We start from the raw sequence: 20,453 nt of genomic DNA, 5'->3' as shown, positions 1-20,453 counted from the left end.
AGATGATGCAGACCTTAGTGCAGAGGAAGATGCACAGTGGAATATCCCATCCCTAGATTTACGTCCGATTAAAAAATGGACCGAGGCCGCTTTACAATTAAAAGGTCTGAGTTTGGAACAGGGAGTCAGGGCAGTTAATGGGAGGTCACACTCGGATAGATCAGGTACTCATACATTTAGTAATGGGTTGAGAAGTAGTCGTATAGACTATATATTTCTTAACATCAAATTTTGGTCCTCCCTCTTAGATATGGTAGTACAGGAGCGGACTGAAAGTGACCACAATCCACTGATATTATCATTGCAGATAAAGGGATTATTCGGCCATAATAACAAGATAGTCGAGAAGGTAACAGCAGATGTCATGCTTACCAATGATATGAGGAGAGTTAGATGAGCCATGATTATTGATAATGATAGGGCTATGGAACAGATGAAGGGTGTGGTTGTTTGCACCCTAGCAATCCTCCAAAACTGCGATTCACAGGAGGACACAATTCTATCATCTTGCAGGTCCATAATAATAAGTACTCTGAACTCAAGAACTTTTTAATTAAAATTCAAAAGCCGAATAAGAAATCTCGCCCCTGGGCAGCATCGTGGTTTAATAAATCCTGTAGAGATGCTTACAAGTCCCTATCTAGAGCCATTAGATCAAAAGTAATGGGTGAAATTAAAGCAGCAAGGGTAAGGTTTAAAAAAACTCAACAACAGGCAAAGAAGGACTGGGATGAAAAACACTGGCAAGATTTATTTCTAGCCAGCAAAGGGAAAAATATGGAAAAATGTTGGCAGCTTGTCAAATGGGGAAGTGGCGATTCCATCCAAACAGCAGTCAATCATGTAGCCCCTGAGCTGTGGGACTCGCATTATGAGGCCCAGTTTGCTGCCACTCTTAATAGTAAAGTACAATTCCAGCTCCCAACCCTAGAAACCATTCTGCATTTTGACAGTTCAGAGGTCAAATCCGTACTTAAATCAATCCCAAGAGGTAGGGCCCCAGGTCTGGACTGTATACCGGCTGATTTGTTTTTGCATGACAAAGGAAATTGGGTAATCTATAGCCAGTTACTTGCTAACGCAATAGCCAGTGGTGCCCCCATACCAGATACATGGAGAGATGCGGAAATCCTCCCGATTTATAAAAAGGGATATCGATCCCTACCAGGCAACTATAGGCCGATAAGCCTTATAGACTCTATCCAAAAGATTGTTGCCAGGTTAGTGTTGTGCAGAGTCCTGTCCTGGATAGTGGAGAAGGACATCTTGACAACGCTCCAGGCGGGGCGGGGTTCTGCCCACACACTGGCACCATAGACCAGGTTTTTAGGTTTATGTTAATCTATTGGCGGGTTATCATCATTGGAGGGGGTACAATTTTCGCGGCTTTTATTGATCTTAAATCAGAGTGCTTTTGCGGAAATGGGGATGCCTTTGGAAATACTAGCAATCTTAGTTAAACTTCATGATTCTAATTATGCACAGGTTCGCTGGGGCTCGCAGGGGAATGTCATGGACAGGTTCTCTGTTTCTAAGTGCGTACATCAAGGGTGCGTCTTGGCACCTACCCTCTTCTCTCTATTTATTAATAGGGTTGTTCAATCTTTCTCTACCCACCCAACAGATGCCCCCACATTAGCTGGCATGAAGATAACCCTGCTCATGTTCGCAGACGATACCTTGATAATTTCAAAGACACAAAAGGTGTTGCAGTCTGCCCTGGCTAGATTTGAGGAGTTCTGCTGTGATCATGAGCTTGTGGTTAATGTGGAGAAGACCAAGTTTATGGTCCTCCACAAACATAAAGTCATTAAAGGGAGAATCTTTATGAACAACATACTTTTAGAACAGACTGATGTTTTTACATATCTGGGGATAACTTTGGGTAGGAAATTACAGTGGAAGCCACAGATTGATTTACTGGCTCTAAAACATGCCCAGTTAGCTGGTGTACTCAAAAGAACTAAGGCTTTCACAGACTAAGCCAATAAGCCCGCATTAAAGATTTATAATTCCAAGATCAGTACCTCTATACTCTATGGTGCTGAACTTTGGGGCTTAGATGATTTATCACCCTTGACTACAGCTCAAATCAAATTTGTGAGAGCTATAACAGGCCTTTCGCAGTCAACACCGCCTAAGCCCCTCTACTTAGATTTGGGCTGCCATACTATCGAGGACATAGCACGCTACAGACCGTTAGCATTCTGGAGAAGGCTTTGGTCAACCCCTGAGTTGTCTGCTTATGCCGAGGCGTTATCAGATGTTCGGGGGGCAGACCGTTTGTGTAAGATCGCCTGGTTATGTAAGATAAAAAGCTCATTGACCAATATGGGGTTGAGCAACCTGTGGGAAGATCCAGCAAGTGGCACCAATATGCTTGATTCTGGGCACAAGGTCCTGCACCGAGGCGCTAAGGATCTGGAAGACTAATGTGTATGAGCCTATAGGAATTGCTGTAGCTAAGTTTTTGAGCTGGTTGTGGGGCATCGAATTTGAGTTCGATGAGGGTACTCTAATTCTTGCCAGTCCCAATTTATGACTCTATCCTCAGTGGATTGGCATTGTAAGTTCACTCCCAGTATGGGTGGCTGTCATTGATACTTAAACCCGGTGTATGTGTTTTGTTCTATGCATCAAAGAGGGGGTAAATAGCATCTGCCAATAGTCGTGTAAATATTTGTATATCTTGTATTATCGTCTATGCATTTTATCTGTACCGTTTTATCAACTTTTAACTATGTTTTTAATAGGATGTGTTTTCATACATTATGAATTTTCTCAGTCACTTTTTGTATTGTGTCTTTAATGATTATGACAATCGAAATAAAGACTATATTGACTTGACTTGAGAGAATGTAGTGTGACATCTGAGAGACCTCTCTTCTAACAAGCCTGAAATAAGAGACGAACATCAGAGGGCTCAGGAGTGCAAATAAGGCACTCTTGCTCATCAAGAAATGTCATCTCTGTCTAATGAAATAGCATGCCCTCAGTAAAAACATACTTCTTTTGAAGACAAAAACTCCTTTCACAGCAAGGTTTACAAACAGTGTTTACAACATCACAATTTACATTCGGGTACATGGTAATGGTGTACTTTTTGTGTTGCTAATACTAGGTTTAGAGGATGGCTGGTGGTAGGATAATATTATTTTGTGATGGAGAAGACCTACATTTTACTCCTACTGCGCAATGCTCTTGCATTTAACTTATTTCTTTGTAGATACCTGATGACCATATCACTTGTGCATATTCTATCAAATGTGATCAAACTTCACTATGTGAGCTGCATTGTGTATTCTTAGTAAAGGAGTAATTTTCATCTGACTCCTTTACCTTTCTTTATTGTAGATTAGATTTCCTGTCAGACCCCGACCAGCAGTTTAACAAAGACTGGGCAACAGCGGTGAAGTTCATCGGTGCTACCCATTTTGGAACCGACTATAAGAATATAAATACATTTATGGCATATTTACCACACCGTATGCTGACGAATGACGATAGATGTCCATTCATCACCGACTTCACAGCAAAACAAAACATGATCTGCCAAATGTTAAAACTGCTAAAAAGATTTAAATACATTAAGCGGTATGTATCTTTTTCATGCATGTGTTTTCAGATTTTTAATATATGGCGAATGGTTGAAGGTTATCGAGCATTCCTAATGTTTATTTCATCCTTTCGTCACTTATAGTCCAAGACTAAAAAGGCAACTAAAAATAGCTCTGTTTATGTGTACACGGAAGTCATAAAAGGATTCCTAGCAGGCATTCACCACTTTAAATCATCCACCAAGTGCTAAAAAATCTGCAGTTGGTGCCACTAGAGGGGAGGAGGGGGAGGGGGGGTGGGGGTAAAGATAATGTCTCAATGTTTCTTTTCGAAATTTGGAAACACTTAAAATGAGAATGACCACACATGTACTTGCTTCTGTGATCGAATGGTATCCTACCCTGGAAATGGTCATAAACTACTCGAGTCAAGAGCTGGAATAACTCTCCTTCCTGAATGGAAATAATAACCCCCCAGCTAATGAAGATGTAGACAAAGAGCTTTATTCATGGGAAAAATTGTGGTCCCTGTAGCAAAATCACTCATGAATTTTGACGGAAAAGACAAAATTACTAAAACAGATAGACCTGGCTTTATTTTAAAAATTAACGCCTACTTGAAGCAGACGCAAACAAGGGGAGAAGTCCAAATTTTCCCAAAACATGCATGGCATATTTGAAGCAGTACATAGCACACATCCTATGCTTGGGACGTGTCTGAGCTTGTGTACTCATAGGAATTTGCACAGGAAGGTTTTGCCTCTAGTACAAATCTGGTGTTGGACAGCATGCGCTGACCTCTGCACCTTTGTGGGAGGCGGTCTATTGTGTAAGGTAGCCTTGAGTGCCTTCAGCACCCGGCAAATCTTGGTACATATGGCTCTGTTCTGTCCCCCCCCCCCTCTTGCTCAGAGCACTGCAGAACATGTGGGTGCTTTTCTGGGTGACATGAAGAATTAGTAAAACTGGGCCTTAATGTCCAACAAAGCAAATTGCCTTTCCATTGCCTATCACTCCCACCCTAGGTCTGCTGATGTAATCATCATCACCTTTCTCGTTGTTTGATCTTTCCAAGTCCTATTACCTCTCCTGATATGAATCTGGAGCGCCTTTGCTCTGCCATTGTACTCAAGACCCCTTGCCTTTGGCAACCCTTGGGTCACCTCCACATCATTGTTTATCTTTTGGACAAAGCTCTTAATGTCAGTGTCCTATAAATGAGTCATCAGAAGCCAAATCAGTTTTAGGTGCTTAAAGGTCGATATTGTTGTTGTTTAAACAGTATTACTCAATTTATATACTTCAGAACATGGGAGGCTGAGAGAAACATTGGCACTCATTACCAGTGGACCCTTAATCCCAATAGAGAACTGTAATCCCACAAGGGGCCAGTAAAAGGAGTTACAAACATTATCGAGATTACACATCATTAGGGATCACCAGGTGTCTGCAGTGTTTTACTCAGACATTTTCCAAGAAGAAAACAGGTGAAATATTGACTGAAATGTGGTAATGCCATACTTCTTTACAGCTTCAATTAGACAGGTGCTGACTCCTCTTTCCTGTTGACTATTGAGCATATGCCTTGCAGCTACACTGCCATGCCTTTGCCTGGCCGCACGTTTCTGCTGCTGTCAATTGTTTGCTTGCCACAGGACCATCAAAGGACCACCACTTTTAATTTACAGCTGACTCACTTCTGAACATTTGTTCCGAGGACCCCCTGTTTTTTTGGTCCTGGGAGTGCCGCTTTTTTCCCATTTGTCACTTTTCTGCGGCTTCCGAGACATCTGTGGCATCCATGTTTCCTGACACCTTCAAAGCCTTGGCTGTATCCTAGGGCACTGGTTGCACGGAACAGCACACCTCAACTATGTCTGCCCTCCTGGGGAGTTTGGAGGGTAGACATGCGGCAAGGAGGTTGAGCTGTAGTGCAGGACATTTACCACTGCACATGTCCTGTAATGTAAAGGGGTTGAGTCTGATTTCACCTGCACACCCCGTGAGGAGGAATATTCTATGTCTGTTCAGCTGAGGGTGGAGGCGGCTGGAGTGTACTGATTGGAGGAAGGAGGTAAGTGACCATAATATATTCTATTTTAGGTCAAGCCTAGACAGAGCGCATGTGCTTGCTCCTAGACATGTTGTATCTCCTCTTTGGGATTCAAGCACGCCCATTGATTTCTATTTGTTCATTGTTGTGCCATTCACAAATGCTGGCTTTTGAATGGTACATTGGTTGTACTTTCCCCTCCTTAGGGTGCTTGGTTCCCTCTCATGGGATTTCACTTGTTTCTTCTGGTTGGCCATCGCAACGCGTTCACCATTGCTCTTGGTTGGCCATAGCAATGCGTTCACACAATAGTATTGCGTATGGTTACCAGATAGTTCCAAGGACACAGTGTTCCCGTTCAAGAGACAATATCTGAATCGTACATTGCTTATGGTATGCATGTCTTTTGTTTGTGCTTCACCCATCCACCCACCTCACACAACACTGCTTTCTAAAGAAAATTGTAGTTTGATATAGCGCATACCTGACCCAGAAGTATTGGAGCGCTTTACATGACCACCAGTTGAATTATAGACGAACACATTCAATTTTCAGGCAGGGGATTAAGTGTTTTGCGCAGAATCACAGGATGCTTGAGCCGACGCTGAGACTTGAACCTGGTGCCCCAGCTTCAAGGTTGGTCACTCTGGCCAGTAAGCCACATCTGAGTGCTGCTCTCTCCTGTCCTTCATCTCCCTCTTTCCTCTTTGTCACGTGGTCACTCCTTCTAGGCATGCCTCGCTCAGTATTTCTCCTTTCCCAGGTCCCGCCCTCCTCTCCGGTTTCTCCCTCTTCCCTCCTCCTCAGGTTGTCTCTCCTTCTAGCCCCTCCTCACTCAGTCTTTCTTTTCTCACTCGATCCCTTCCTCTTCTCCGGTTCCTCCCACTTCCCCCCTCCGGTCTAGCCCTTGCTTCCAATGCTGCATTCCTCTCATCCTGGCAAGTGGAGCCATTATTCTGCACGACCTGCTCAGTGAATGGTCAGCGCTTGCCCGGTTCTGGCTCATTCATTCTGATTTTGGATTGAGCCGTCTCCCTTCTCTGGAGGATCTGTTTGCCCTGGTCTGGATCTGGCTGCCCTTTTCTGGAGCTCTTCTGTCTGTCCTAGTCGCCCACTTCTGGACCCACTGAACTTGCCTCCATACACACTGCACTGGACTTACTCCCATTGACCCAGTTCGTGATACTCTCTCCCTGAGCCGGTTTAGGACCCAGGTCTCCCTCTAGAGCTGGTCTCCCTGACCCAGGTCTCCCTCCTCTGAAGCTGCTCTCCCTCACCCTGTTCGGGTGTCAGGCACTTGCATTGCTTCCTGCCAAAGGGGCCCTTCCTCCAATGCACCCACAGCTCTGTCCTGGCAGGTCCCCTCCAGTCTGCTCACACATCTTAGAGCACAGCCTGCCCAGGGTTTTATAAATACCTGTTATGGCCTAATCGCCTATTGCTTCACAGAGCTGGCCACCTGCTGGGTTTGTATTATTCACAATCACTGTGATAACGGTGCAAACACTCATTTGCTGACTACATATACCGGATTGTACTGGGGGCATGTTACTTCCAAAATCTGTGAGCATACCTGGCTGTTTCATAGGGAGCTGGATTCAACTTTCGGTCTGCCTTGGCTCTGCTGTGTGACACAAATTGCACCAACTCACAGTATTTGTGTTAAGTTTAATCTTGTGTTTATCCATAGCGGCCTGAAGGTCAGAGCTGGTTTGCAGTCCAGCTGTCCGTCTTTACAGTAAACGCATGATGTAGTTGGGAAAGACACTTGACGACGGATATATCTTCCCTCGCTTCTAGCAGCAAATTAATATTATTTCTCTTGGGTGTGTTTGGAGGGACAAAGCATGCATGATCATTTTAATGACACATTTGCTGTTGCATCAACACGTACACATCACGCTGCACAATTTCCTTTTGGCTGTTTATCACTGTGAGACATGCTTGCAACACTGCTGCTTTTGTACACCGTACGCTCAAGACAGGGGAACACAACTGTAGTCCATGCAGAGAACTTTCCCGTTCCAACATCACCTGACATAGCTTAAAAACATTGGCAAAGCAAAGCCAATAACTCTTGCTAAACACTTATAATGTCCCAAACGGGAGACCTATTGCCTATGCCGATGCTTGTTTTTTATTTCAATTACAGTGCTATTCTTTGTTCTAAATGCCCATTTTAAGGAAGGGGCCCAGGGGCACAACAGATGACTGTGAACGACAATATGAGGATGAAAGAAATCTCATGTAGAAAAGGGTAAAGGTAAAACAATATGCAAGTATACGTTGGGGGAGCACTTAGGAGAAAGCCCATTGAATACCTCTGTGGACAGCAGTGGTAGCACTCACGATCCTTCACCCAGTGTAAAGTCAGCTACCTCAATAAATGAGCTTTTGGGGATCCATTTTAAGCAAAACTCAAGTGCCTGAGGACCAGGGAGAATTTTCTATGCAATTGGACTTATTGGGCAGACATAATGTGTGCTCTAATGAACAAGTTACTAACCTTCGGTAACGATGTATCTGTAAGAAACATTAGTTAGTTAGATTCCTCACCTTAGAATATCCCCAGGCGTCAGACTGGATCCGGAAGATTTTTCGTCAGCAATACCCCTTGCGCGTCGCTAGGCGTCGTCTGCGGCTCCGCGTCCGTCGTCGGCGTCGTGCGCCGGGATGACGTCGTCGGAGTACTTAGACGCCGCCCTCGCGCGCTGACGTCAGTTCTTGTACATAGCCTTCCGCGCCAGGAACGCAGAGCCATGCAAAGACCGACACTGGTGCCAAAAATAAAATCTAGGGGCCTGAAAGGACAACCTTAACCCTAGATGTCAGTTCGCAGAACGGGGAGGATGGGAGGGTCGGTGAGGAATCTAACTAACTAATGTTTCTTACAGATACATCGTTACCGAAGGTTAGTAACTTGTTCATCTGAAAGAAACACGTTAGTTAGATTCCTCACCTTAGAATAGATACCCAAGCAATACCATCCCCGGTGGTGGGTCTGCGAACCAAGATCACACCAGAAAGTCCTGGAGGACAGAACGGCCAAAGAAGCCATCCCTCCGGACTTGGCTGTCAAGGCAATAATGCCTGGCAAACGTGTGTAGCGAAGCCCACGTCGCCGCCTGACAGATGTCCTGCAAAGGGACTCCCCGTCCCAAGGCAGTAGTAGCCGCTGTGGCCCGAGTAGAATGGGCGCGCAGCCCAACAGGAGGGTCCTTTTTAGCCAAGGAATAGCAGATTTTGATACACAAAACGACCCACCGAGAGATGGTTCGTTTGTGCACAGCTTTCCCCTTCTTAGCGCCCACGTACCCAACAAAAAGCTGGTCGTCCACCCGGAACTGTTTTGTGCGGTCCAGATAGAAGGAGAGCGCACGTTTTGGGTCCAGACGGTGGAGCCTCTCTTCCTCTTTGGAAGGATGCGGAGGCGGAAAGAAGGTGGGCAAGGTGACAGACTGTCCAAGGTGAAATGGAGTCACCACTTTAGGAAGAAAGGAGGGACGAGGCCGAAGGACAACCTTGTCCGGATGAACAGACAGAAAAGGAGGCTTTGAAGATAAAGCCTGGAGCTCACTCACCCGTCTAGCCGAGGTGATGGCTACCAGAAAAGCAGTCTTTAGAGTTAGAAGACGAAGAGGGCAATTGTGAAGAGGCTCAAAGGGAGCGCACATCAGGAATGTCAAAACCAGATTCAAGTCCCACTGAGGCATTACAAAAGGGACAGGAGGGAACGTGTGTGTAATGCCTTTGAGAAAGCGTGTAACCACAGGGGACTTGAAAAGAGAAGGCTGATCAGGAAGCCGCAAGAAGGCGGAGATGGCAGCAAGATAACCTTTCAGGGTGCCCAGGGCAGAGCCCTGCCGGGCCAGAGAAAGAAGGAAGAGGAGAACCTCAGAAAGAGGGGCGGAAAGGGGATCCACAGCCTTTGCTGTGCACCATGCCACAAATTTGTTCCACCGGCAGGCGTATACCGACTTTGTGGAGGGACGCCTGGCTGCCAGAATGATATCACAGACTTCAGGAGGCAAGTCAAATGGCATCAACTGCCGCCGCTCAATCTCCACGCATGGAGGTGGAGGCTGGACAGGTTCGGGTGGAGGACCGTCCCCTGCTGCTGCGACAGAAGATCCTCCCGAAGGGGCAGACGTATCGGGGGATCGGTCAACAGACTGAGTAGCTCGGGATACCAGTATCTTCGTGCCCAATCCGGAGCCACCAAGATGACTTGGGCCCGGTCGTGCCTGATCTTCTTCAGCACTCTGGGCAGAAGTGGTATAGGCGGAAAGGCGTACAACAGACCGCAACTCCACTCGTGACGAAAAGCGTCGCCGAGCGAGTGCCGCCTTGGAAATTCCAACGCGCAGAACTGCTGACATTGCGCGTTCTCTTCGGTGGCGAATAGATCTAACCAAGGCTCTCCCCACTGCTGAAAGAGGCCTTGCACCACTTCGGAGTTCAGACGCCATTCGTGATCCATCATGCACCGGCGGCTGAGTTCGTCTGCTCTGGCGTTCAGAGAGCCCGCCAGATGTTGAACCACCAGGGTGACGCCCTGGTGTTCCAGCCATGTCCAGAGGCGCAGAGCCTCCTGACAAAGGGTCCACGACCCCACCCCGCCCTGTTTGTTGCAGTACCACATGGCGGTGGTGTTGTCCGTGAACACCTGCACGACACTTCCCCTGACAGAGGGAAGGAAGGCTTTCAGTGCAAGCCGGATCGCTCTCAACTCCAACAGGTTGATGTGGAGGCGAGACTCCGCCGGAGACCAGAGGCCTCTGATCTCCGCCTCTCCCATATGGCCACCCCATCCCAAGAGGGACGCATCCGTCACTACGACATGCTCCGGTTGGGGAAGGGAGAGGCTCCTGCCCTTGACCCACTCGCGGTCCGTGAGCCACCACTGCAACTGCTGTGCAGTACCCTCCGAGATCAAGACATGGTCGGACAGGTTGCCGTGATGCTGGGCCCACTGAAACTTCAGGTCCCACTGCAGAGCCCGCATGCGCCGCCTGGCGTGATGCACTAGTAGGATGCAGGAGGCCATCAGCCCCAGAAGCCGCAACACTAACCTGACCGAAACCCGGGATAGAGGCCGAAAGATGGGAATCAGGGCCTGTATATCCCGGACCCGCTGTTCCGGTGGATGGACCCGGAACTGCGCCGAATCGAGAACCGCTCCGATGAAGAGGAGCTTCTGAGAGGGACTCAAGTGCGACTTCGGCACGTTGATGGAAAACCCCAGCAAATGCAGGAGATCCGCCGTAGTCTGGAGGTGGGAGACGACTGCCTGGGGCGAGCCCGCCTTCAACAACCAGTCGTCGAGATAGGGGAAGACTGGGACCCCTGATCTGCGCAGATGAGCTGCGACCACCGCCATCACTTTCGTGAACACCCGAGGGGCACTGGTGAGGCCGAAGGGGAGCACGGTAAACTGAAAGTGCTCTTGGCCCACCGTGAACCGCAGGTAACGCCGGTGGGCCGGCAGGACGGGGATGTGGAAATATGCGTCCTGCAAGTCCAACGCTACCATCCAGTCTCCAGGGTCTAGGGCAGCTAAAACCTGAGCCAACGTTAGCATCTTGAACCTTTCCTTTCGGAGGAAGGCATTGACGTTCCGGAGGTCCAAGATAGGGCGCAGGCCCCCCTTGCCCTTCTTGGGATCCAGAAAGTAGTGGGAATAACAACCACGACCTACTTCTGGACTCGGAACGCGCTCGACGGCCCCCTTGGCCAAGAGAGCCGAAACTTCCTCGCGGAGAAGATCCAAATGAGCCCCCGAGATACGGTGGTGCTGCGGTGGCATGGCTGGAGGGGTCGTCTCGAAGGGGAGGGAGTAGCCCCTTCGGACGATTTGCAGCACCCACCTGTCCGATGTTATGGACCGCCAGTGGAGCAGGTGATGGCGAACTCTGCCGCCCACTGGCGTGGTATGGGCCTGAAAGCTCGGACTAGGAAAGCTTCGAGGCGGATGCTGCCGGGGTGGATGTGGGCTGACCACGTCGGCCTCCATTTCCGCCACGGCGGAAGCCACGTCCACGACCGCGCGCAGGTTGGTTCTGCGGCTGGTGGCTTTGCGAACGTGAGGAGGCGCCCCTTCCTTGGCCACGAAAGGGGCGAAAAGCGGAGGTGTGCGCCCGCGGAGCCGAGAGGCCCAAGGACTTGGCCGTAGCCCGGGAGTCCTTAAAGCGGTTCAGCGCACTGTCCGCCTTCTCACCAAACAGGCGAGTGCCATCAAAGGGCATGTCCATGAGGGTGTTCTGGACATCCCCGGAAAATGACGTGGACCGCATCCAGGCATGGCGGCGGAGCGCCACCGTGGTGGAAATCGCCCGACCTAGCGAGTCCGTGGTGTCAAGCCCACATCTTATGGCGTGCCGTGCTGCATCCCTCCCATCGGCCAGAGCCTGGGTAAGACGCGTCCGGACCTCCTCCGGACACTGGGGCAGCACGTCCTCCACCGTATCCCACAGGGAATGGGAATAACGGTCCAAGAGACAGGCGGTATTTAAAGACCGCAGGCCCAAACTAAGGGACGAGAACAGTTTCTTGCCAAACTGCTCGAGTCTCTTGGAATCCCGGTCCGGCGGAGCGGTCGGGAAGGAGGATTGGGAAGTAGAGGCCTGGATAACCAGACTCTCGGGGGTGGGGTGTTGGGACAGGAAGCTGGGGTCGCCCGGAGCAGGGCGGTGGCGCCTGGCAACGTTCCTATCCACAGGAGGAACTGTGGAGGGCTTGGACCAGGTGCCCTGCAGAACGTCAGTGAGGGCCTCGTTAAACGGCAGCAGAGGCTCAGTGGAGCTTGCTGAGGTTTGAAGCACCTCAGTGAGGATGTTGGTCCTCACAGCCACGGCAGGCAACTCGAGCCCAAGGGCCTCAGCCGCCTTGCGCAGCACCACAGAAAATGCTGCACCCTCCTCCGAAGCCACGGTCGGAGGAGAAGTGAATCCAGCGTCTGGCGAGGTGTCCAGCCCGCTGGCCTCCCCCAGCTCATCTGCCCAGTCCTGAGAAAGCTGTGACTGAACAGCTAGAGGGTCCTCGAACCCCTCCCAGTCGCCCCCTTCTTCCGATTCCTGATAAACAGGAGGAATGATCGGAACCGGACTGTAGAGATGGTAGGTCTCTAGCGGCGTCGGATGCGGCGTCGGCGGACGCCGTGCCGGCGTCGGGTCCGGATGAGGGCTAAACTGGGGCGTCGGCGTCACAGGCGTCGGCGGCGCCGGTGACGGCGTCGGTGGTTCAGGCGTCGGCGCCGGTGGAGGAGTGACAAGGTCAACCGGCGTCGACTGGGGCCCAGGCATGGGCCCCGCGGGGACCTGCGGCGTCGAGACCGGAGTCGTCGACGGCGCCGGGGCCGGAGCCGCCGGCACGCGAGGTCGCCCAGTCGAGCCCGCGGGGCCCGAAGGCGCGCCAGCGGGCGTCGACGGCGGGGCCAGGCTCCTCATGGCCGAGAGGAAGGCACTGATCTCCGCCGGCGCCGCGTCAGCCCCAGGGACCGGAAGGTATGGGGGCGGACGCGGCACCTGCGGCTCCGCCGGAGCCGCGGAGGTGGAACCACTTGGACCCTCGGCCAAGTCGCGCGACCGGCGAGGGGAGTCCGAAGAGCGATGTCGCCTCTTGGACTTCTTTGAGTGTTTGGACTTACCCGACGACTTGGAGCCCGACGATCGATGGTGGCGTCGGCTAGGGCTCCGCGAGCGATCCTTGGACCTCCTCCTGGACCGGGATCGCGCACGACGCGGAGCCGAGTGGCGAAGCTCGAGAAGCTTGCGGGACCGCTCCCGTCTAGCCTTCGAAGTCAAGGCCTGACAGTCGTTGCACGACTCCGCGTCGTGGTCGAGGCCTAAGCAGTAGAGGCACCGGCGGTGGTGATCGGTCACCGACATCAGTCGATGACAATCCTCACAAGCCTTGAACCCAGGCATCCTACCGGCACCAGATGTCGACAGACAAGGATCAAAAATGATCAAAAAGATTTAGTCAAAAAAGACTAAAAGGGGTAGCTCTCCCGGATCTGCGCTTACTGGCGCGGAAAAAAGAAGAACTGACGTCAGCGCGCGAGGGCGGCGTCTAAGTACTCCGACGACGTCATCCCGGCGCACGACGCCGACGACGGACGCGGAGCCGCAGACGACGCCTAGCGACGCGCAAGGGGTATTGCTGACGAAAAATCTTCCGGATCCAGTCTGACGCCTGGGGATATTCTAAGGTGAGGAATCTAACTAACGTGTTTCTTTCAGATATTAATATTAAGGAAGTATGCAGTGCATTGGATTCTCCTTCTGGACCTCTGGCAGCTTTTCCAGAACCACATCTGCCTTCTTCCCCATGTCCATTTTATCTCATTATCTAGAGCAGCCTGTGACAACTCCCGGCACCTTATGCAACCAGGAATATGCTTAATGATAACACAAATGATTCATCTACACCATATGAAACACTACCTTGGATGGCTAATGTAATTGATGAAGATGTGGCCATCTTACTGTCCTGTAATGGTGTGGAGGTGAAAGAAGGTGCATTATCAGTGGATAATGAAAGCCATCTTCACGATACAATGACTGATCCTACAGGTATATCTTCTTCAACGCCACTGAAGTCATTCTGCTCACGCAAAAGACTGTATGGTATTCTGAAAACTATGGTTCTGAACAGTCAGGGGTTGAAATCACAAACTTTACTTCTAAGTTTTATAGCAAAAGATATGCATGCAATAAATGAGTGGATGACGGCTATAGTAAGGCCAGTAGCTTCACCAGAGGAAATTAGGGAAGATGTAAAGTTGTTACCCCCAGACAGTCATACTTCTGTTTATTTATAGAGACCAGTGCTTGAGAAGAGAACAGGTAACCCAATATTTACCCAAGATGTACAATTTATGAAAACAGAGTATATAAATGCCAGGAGAATAGAAGAAAGTCAGGGAAATGTAGGGTTAAGTGCTTCGCTGGGAAATGTGGGAAGTTAGGGATAAGAAATTTGGAAAATAAGGATAAAAGGGAACAAAGTAGAGCTAAAAAACCCAGATAGATAGAAATAGTGTGTCCAGCCCACTGAATGTATCATTAAAGAAATATAATATGAAAGCCCTAGAACTTTTGTTATCTATATTCAAAACAAATGTAAGGACTGCTATATCACCAATTAGGAAACAAAGGAATTCTCACTCAGCTCATGGATAGAGGCCAGCTGTAGCAAAGTGATCTATAACAGTAACCCCCAGATTAAAGGGGAATGGGAAGAAAGATAAAAAATAAAAACTACTTAATAGATCCAAACTCCAACAAGTATTTAAAAGTTGTGCCTCTATAGTGTCGATTGACTACTTAATTGAAGCAAATTGCATTTGTAAACACCAAGGATAGAAAATAAATATCTAAAGTATTCTTTTACTCTTAATTGATTCAAAGCTTGAAAATGCATTATGAGGGAATTGAACTTGCAGGGGATCAGAATAGTGCAAATGGAGGAAATACATTTGGAAAAGGAGAATACTTTCCTGTAAAATCACACAGGGCTTGGTATCCACAGCTTGTTAAGCTTTTAGCTTAAAAATTCCATTCCTCATTCTCCCCCTCTGGCTACCGCTGCAGTTCCTTCTATTAACACCTCTACCTTGACTTGCTTCCCGACCCTTGACTCCGACTCCCTAGCCAAATTGGCTATGCGAGTGAAATCTGGCTCCCCCAAAGATTGTTGCCCTCCTTCAGTGTTTCTTGAGATCTGCCATACTCTTCCGCACAGTGTTTTACCCCTACTTAACGCCTCTCTCAGCTCTGGAACAGTCCCCAGGTTGTTCAAGGAGGCCATCCTGGTGCCTTTGCTGAAAAAGCCTGGCGCGGACCCTGCGGTCCTCGCCAATTATCGGCCCATCTCCCTCTTACCTTACCTGTCTAAAATCTTAGAGGCACATGTCACTGCTTGCCTCTCGCAATTCATTGAGGAATCCAACTTCTTAGAACTAAATCAAGCCGGCTTTAGACCAGCCCATTCCACCGAGGCTGTGATCCTCACCGTGCTGGACAACCTCAGAAGCAATGCTGACAGAGGACTCTCCCAGGCATTGGTCCTACTGGATTTGTCGGCAGCATTCAACACGGTGGATCATGCCATCTTACTCCACCGTGTCGAGTCAGCTGGAATCCGTGGGCTCGCTCTGACCTGGGTCAGGTCTTTTCTCGAGGGAAGATCCCAAGCAGTCAGCTTGGGCCCTTTCAGAGCTACCAGCGCCCCGTCGCTCTGTGGCGTCCCACAAGGATCATCTTTGTCCCCTCTTCTTTTTAATTTGTATCTCCAACCCCTTATTCACTCGTTGGGTAGGTGGGACGTCACCGTGTTCAACTACGTGGACGACCTACAAATTATTTTTCCCCTCACTTCCCCTGACGCCATCACCAACTTCCAGGCGGTCATGATACACATCCAGCACTGGATGAATCAAAACCAACTGAAGCTCAACCCTGGGAAAACTGAGCTCCTCCTCCCCGGGAGGAGCGCTTCCCACTGGGGCCCCCAGTATTGGCCCTCTGAGCTCGGCCCTCCGCCTCTCCCAGCTGGTTGTGTAAAGAGTCTCGGGGTCATCATTGACTCGGAGCTCAAACTCAAGGCCCAGGTGAGCGCTGTAACATCCGCCTGTATGTTCCAGCTTTACAGGATACGGAAAGTCATCCACCTTCTGACCCCGGAAGCCTTGCTACAGGTTATAATAGCATTGGTGATGTCCCGTTTGGACTTCTCCAATTCCCTGTACCATGGCCTCCCAAAATCCCTGCTATCCAGGCTACAGATCATTCAAAACCAGGCCGCAAGACTTGCCTTTAAAATTCCAAGATGGCAGTCGGCCAGACCCCTACTCCAACAATTACACTGGCTGCCCATCAGTGAAAGAATAGCCTTTAAGGTCTGCTGCCTGGTCTTTAAAGCCCGGACTGGCCCCTCCCCGGCTTTCGTGAAGTCCTTGGTCACCCCCCTACTGTCCCTCCCGTACTCTGAGGTCCACTAACCTCCAGCTTCTGGTCATCCCTCGTTTCAAACTCTCCAGACTAGGCGGCCGCAGCTTCATCCACCTGGCTCCCAAGCTGTGGAATTCTCTCCCACTCTCCCTCAAGACTGAGTCCTCTCTTCTGTCCTTTAGGAAATCCTTGACAACTCTGCTCTTCTCACACCCCCGCTAAGTCCCTCTTGCACAATCTCGGTGGTCTATCAGCGCCAGGAAACTTATGGTGACAGTGCGCTCAACAAATTTCCCTTAACATTAACATTAACATTAACATTTAGATTACCTGTGAGCAGCCAGAGAGTACCTCAATGAATGATGGTAGATTTCCATCAAGGTAGCATTCAAGTTAGTATTCCACAAAGAAATAGTAAAAGTCCAAACCTCAACATTAGATTAAGTAATAGATTCTACTGCTTTGATAGGGAGCTTATGGAAGATGTTTAACATTTTAATATCAATGGTTAGGGAAGGGGCATGCCAGATAGCCGGAAATACTTTAATAGAACATACACTGTCTAAGCAGGTTAGGTTGACAATAACTGCTGAACAAAATGTTCCAAACAAATGTTTGTTTTCAGGAGACTTGGCTGTCTGGGAACATACATACTTTTAAAGGTTTCTTACAGAACAGTTGCAAAGCTCAACATAAAAGCCCAAGATGTCCTACACGGGGCCTATTAATTTTGTTTCCTACAAAAATAACCCCAAAAATTACAAGTGTAAAACTAAAAATGTGAATGGGTGCAAGCAACGTCGATTAATCTTTATGCTAATACTGTTAACTACGATCTATTGTTAGTAGTATATGTTGACTGGGTCAATAAGCAACCAAACCAGGAACAGGTAACATGGTTCTGAGAAGATATCTATTATCTGTGTGCAGTTAGTAATCATGCCCCTGTTATGATCATGGGTGATTTCAATATGCGCTTAAACCCAGCAAGAAAAGAGATCAGGCAGGTATACTGCAGGCTTACAATGTATCGCTAGTCAAATTTCCAAATTGTATAGTGCGGAAAGGGGCCAATAATATGCAGCAAGTTTTAGCCGATATGATATTCATTTGTTTTTAAATGGGAGATCTCCAGCCGATATACCAGCCAGTAAGACCTTCCAAATGGGTAAGGGCCCATTGATTATACCCTTATTCAGATATGGCTGTACTCACTTTATAGCAATTTCAGATTTTGCTGGTAATGAGTGACAACTGGCCTTTAAAGTTTGGGTTATGAGTTGGAACTTTGACTAAGGATCAATTGTTGCCCGTTGGAATTGTATGTCCTAGAAGGTTAACTACCAACATAAATGAGTCACAGCTTTCTTTATTATCTAATTTGCAATTGGCTGTAGATATGGGAAATATTAATGTTGGAAGTTAATATATATACTCTATTGGTACAAAAAGGTTGTAATAAAAGTTGCAGAACGCCTGGTGGCCTCCTTAAGGAGGAAGTCACAGTGCCTTCAAACAACCATTAAAAGATGTCTTGTATACGCTGGTTTGATTCGTAATGTCTAGACCTGAAAAGGCAACTAAGAAAAGTAATGGAATTTAAAGGGAAGGAACAAATCCAGAAAGGTAAGGGACTATCCATAAAATAGTAGCCAAATAGTACACCAAATTATTTAAAGAAAGGAAGTGGGAGTATTATAGAACAAATAGGGAATAGGATGCTGACTGTAAAAGAGTCTAAGGATATGAAGACATTTTGGGACCTGGTGAAGGAAGGAGGGAATAACAAAAGGAAAAATATTCTGGACTTCAATATCTCCGAATAAGCCAGGGGTTGACTACCTGCTGGAGTTGTTTTGTATTCAGCAAACAGCAAGGTAGTGTTTGGAGACTGGGTTGACTAGGATAAGGATCCGTCATATTATACATCCCTTTCTGCAATAAAAAAGATGATAGCAGGTATAAATCTTACCAGAGCTGTGGGTCGAGACAATGTTCCAGCAATCAGTCAAATCCAACCCAGACTGTTGAGTCAGCTTTTTTCATATTACCTTTGTTTTTTAAGAAGGGGGAATTTCCAGAGAGTTGGAAAGGTACTACAATTAGACTAATTTGGAGATATATTTGGTGTTTTAGGGGTCATTTAAAAAATGGTCTAATTGATGTAGGTGCTAAGAGATTTGCCAAACAAATCCTCCTTTATTTGAATGGTTGGATTGAGGATAATAGCTTATTTCCTTTTGAGCAATCTGTATTTAAGGGCGAACACTCCACTACTGACCATCGTTTTAGTATTTGGACTATGGACCAAAAAGTGATAGAAACAATACATTTGTTCTGCTGATTTTCGTTCCGTTTTTGATCTAGTTAATGCAAACAAATTGCAGGGATGCCCAGTCCCACATGTCTCCTTGCAGTATTGAAAGAAATACATCATGATTATTGGGCAAAGAGGAGCTAGATTCTAATGGGTCCCTTTCAAGGAAAATCACTATATATAATGGCCTCCGGCAGGGTTGTATTTTGGCTCCTACGCTGTTTGCACTATATTTGTTTGATCTACCTGCGGTCTTAAACACGTCACACTCCTTTTCCCCAAGGATGGCGGGTCATCCACGACCTAGTTATTCTAGATGTGACCCAGGTGGGTCGGCAAAGAAAACTGAATCTTTGAAATTATTATTTTGTGGCAAACAATTTAATAATAAATTGTGACAAAACACAATTTTTAGTAATGGGGAGAACATTGAAAACCTAAAAGTGGTACATGGGAATACGTTGATAAGAAGAGTCTTCTATGTACAAGTATCCAAGGATGATGTTTTCATCTAACTTGCAGTGGAATTCTCATCTAGACTGCCTAATAATTAGAGCATGTACATCTGTGGGAGATTTGGAGAAATATAAGAGTGAATTTGGTGGTCCTTCGTTATCCCCAACGATTGCAGCTTACAAAGTTATAGTACCTCCTCAACTGTTGTATGGCACCAAAGTCTTAAGCCTGGGTTCGCAGCATGACTGAAATGAAATGGCGGGCCGATGCTTAAAAAATCTTTCCCCATCTTCAATGATACAAGCTACTCGCATAGAACTTGGCTTAACCTCTTGAAATCACATTTGGGCCAATGTCACAATTCGATTTTGACAAAGATTGAAAGCATGTTCAGTAGATAAAGTGTACTTGCTTTTTATGAAATAAATTTTCCATAGTGAATTGCGTTGGGCAAGAGATACTAAACACCAGTTAAAGGATGTGGCTCTCTCATTAAATTTAGATAATTTTAATAGTGAGGTATAAATAAACTTCAGCAAAAAACAAAAAGGAGGTAAAGGGAAAGGCCATTAAGGAGTCCAGAGAGAAGGATCTAGGCTACCTCAACACAAAAAGCTAAACCTTGTGCTTACAATATTCTTGGCAAGAAGCAACACACTTCCTGTACCACTGGGAACTCCCGAATCCAATCTGGCACACAGAGATTTAGAAATTTCATGCGGGGCCAAACCCTGGGTTTTCCTTTTCCACGGATTGTGGGAGAATGATGGATTCAGAATGTTCAGTGAGTGGGGGATGAATACAAAATGTTTCAGAATGCATATTTTAATAGACTGCATTTATTTTGTTAACCTGAGACAAATGTATATAAGGCCTAGTTTAAATAAATTTGGTATAAAAACAAGATCAAATGTTGTAAAACTATTGTTCAACATGCAATTTTTGCCACATCAATAGGTCGATTTTTAGTGGCTGTAAGCAAGCGGAATAAATAAAGGGGACAGACAGATTTTCAACAAGAATGGGAATTTTATTATCCCACAAGTATCTGGGCGTCTGGTGTAAATGTATTTTATGTATAATGTTTACCACAAAGGCATTTAGATTTTTAATATCCG

At 47.5% G+C, this 20,453-nt stretch overlaps 1 protein-coding gene across 1 annotated transcript in view; it reads left to right on the top strand.

Moving 5' to 3' along the window:
* C6H6orf58 (chromosome 6 C6orf58 homolog) overlaps positions 1–20,453 on the top strand; it is an 868,971-nt gene that overhangs the window by 832,872 nt on the left and 15,646 nt on the right. Inside the window, 2 exon segments of the mRNA XM_085609772.1 lie at positions 3,355–3,571; positions 3,573–3,594. Coding sequence (XP_085465898.1) covers positions 3,355–3,571; positions 3,573–3,594 — 239 coding nt within the window.

Source organism: Triturus cristatus, chromosome 6 (genome assembly GCF_964204655.1).
Source record: "Triturus cristatus chromosome 6, aTriCri1.1, whole genome shotgun sequence".
Classification (NCBI taxonomy): Eukaryota; Metazoa; Chordata; class Amphibia; order Caudata; family Salamandridae; genus Triturus; species Triturus cristatus.
This window is presented reverse-complemented; position numbering and strand designations above follow the sequence as displayed.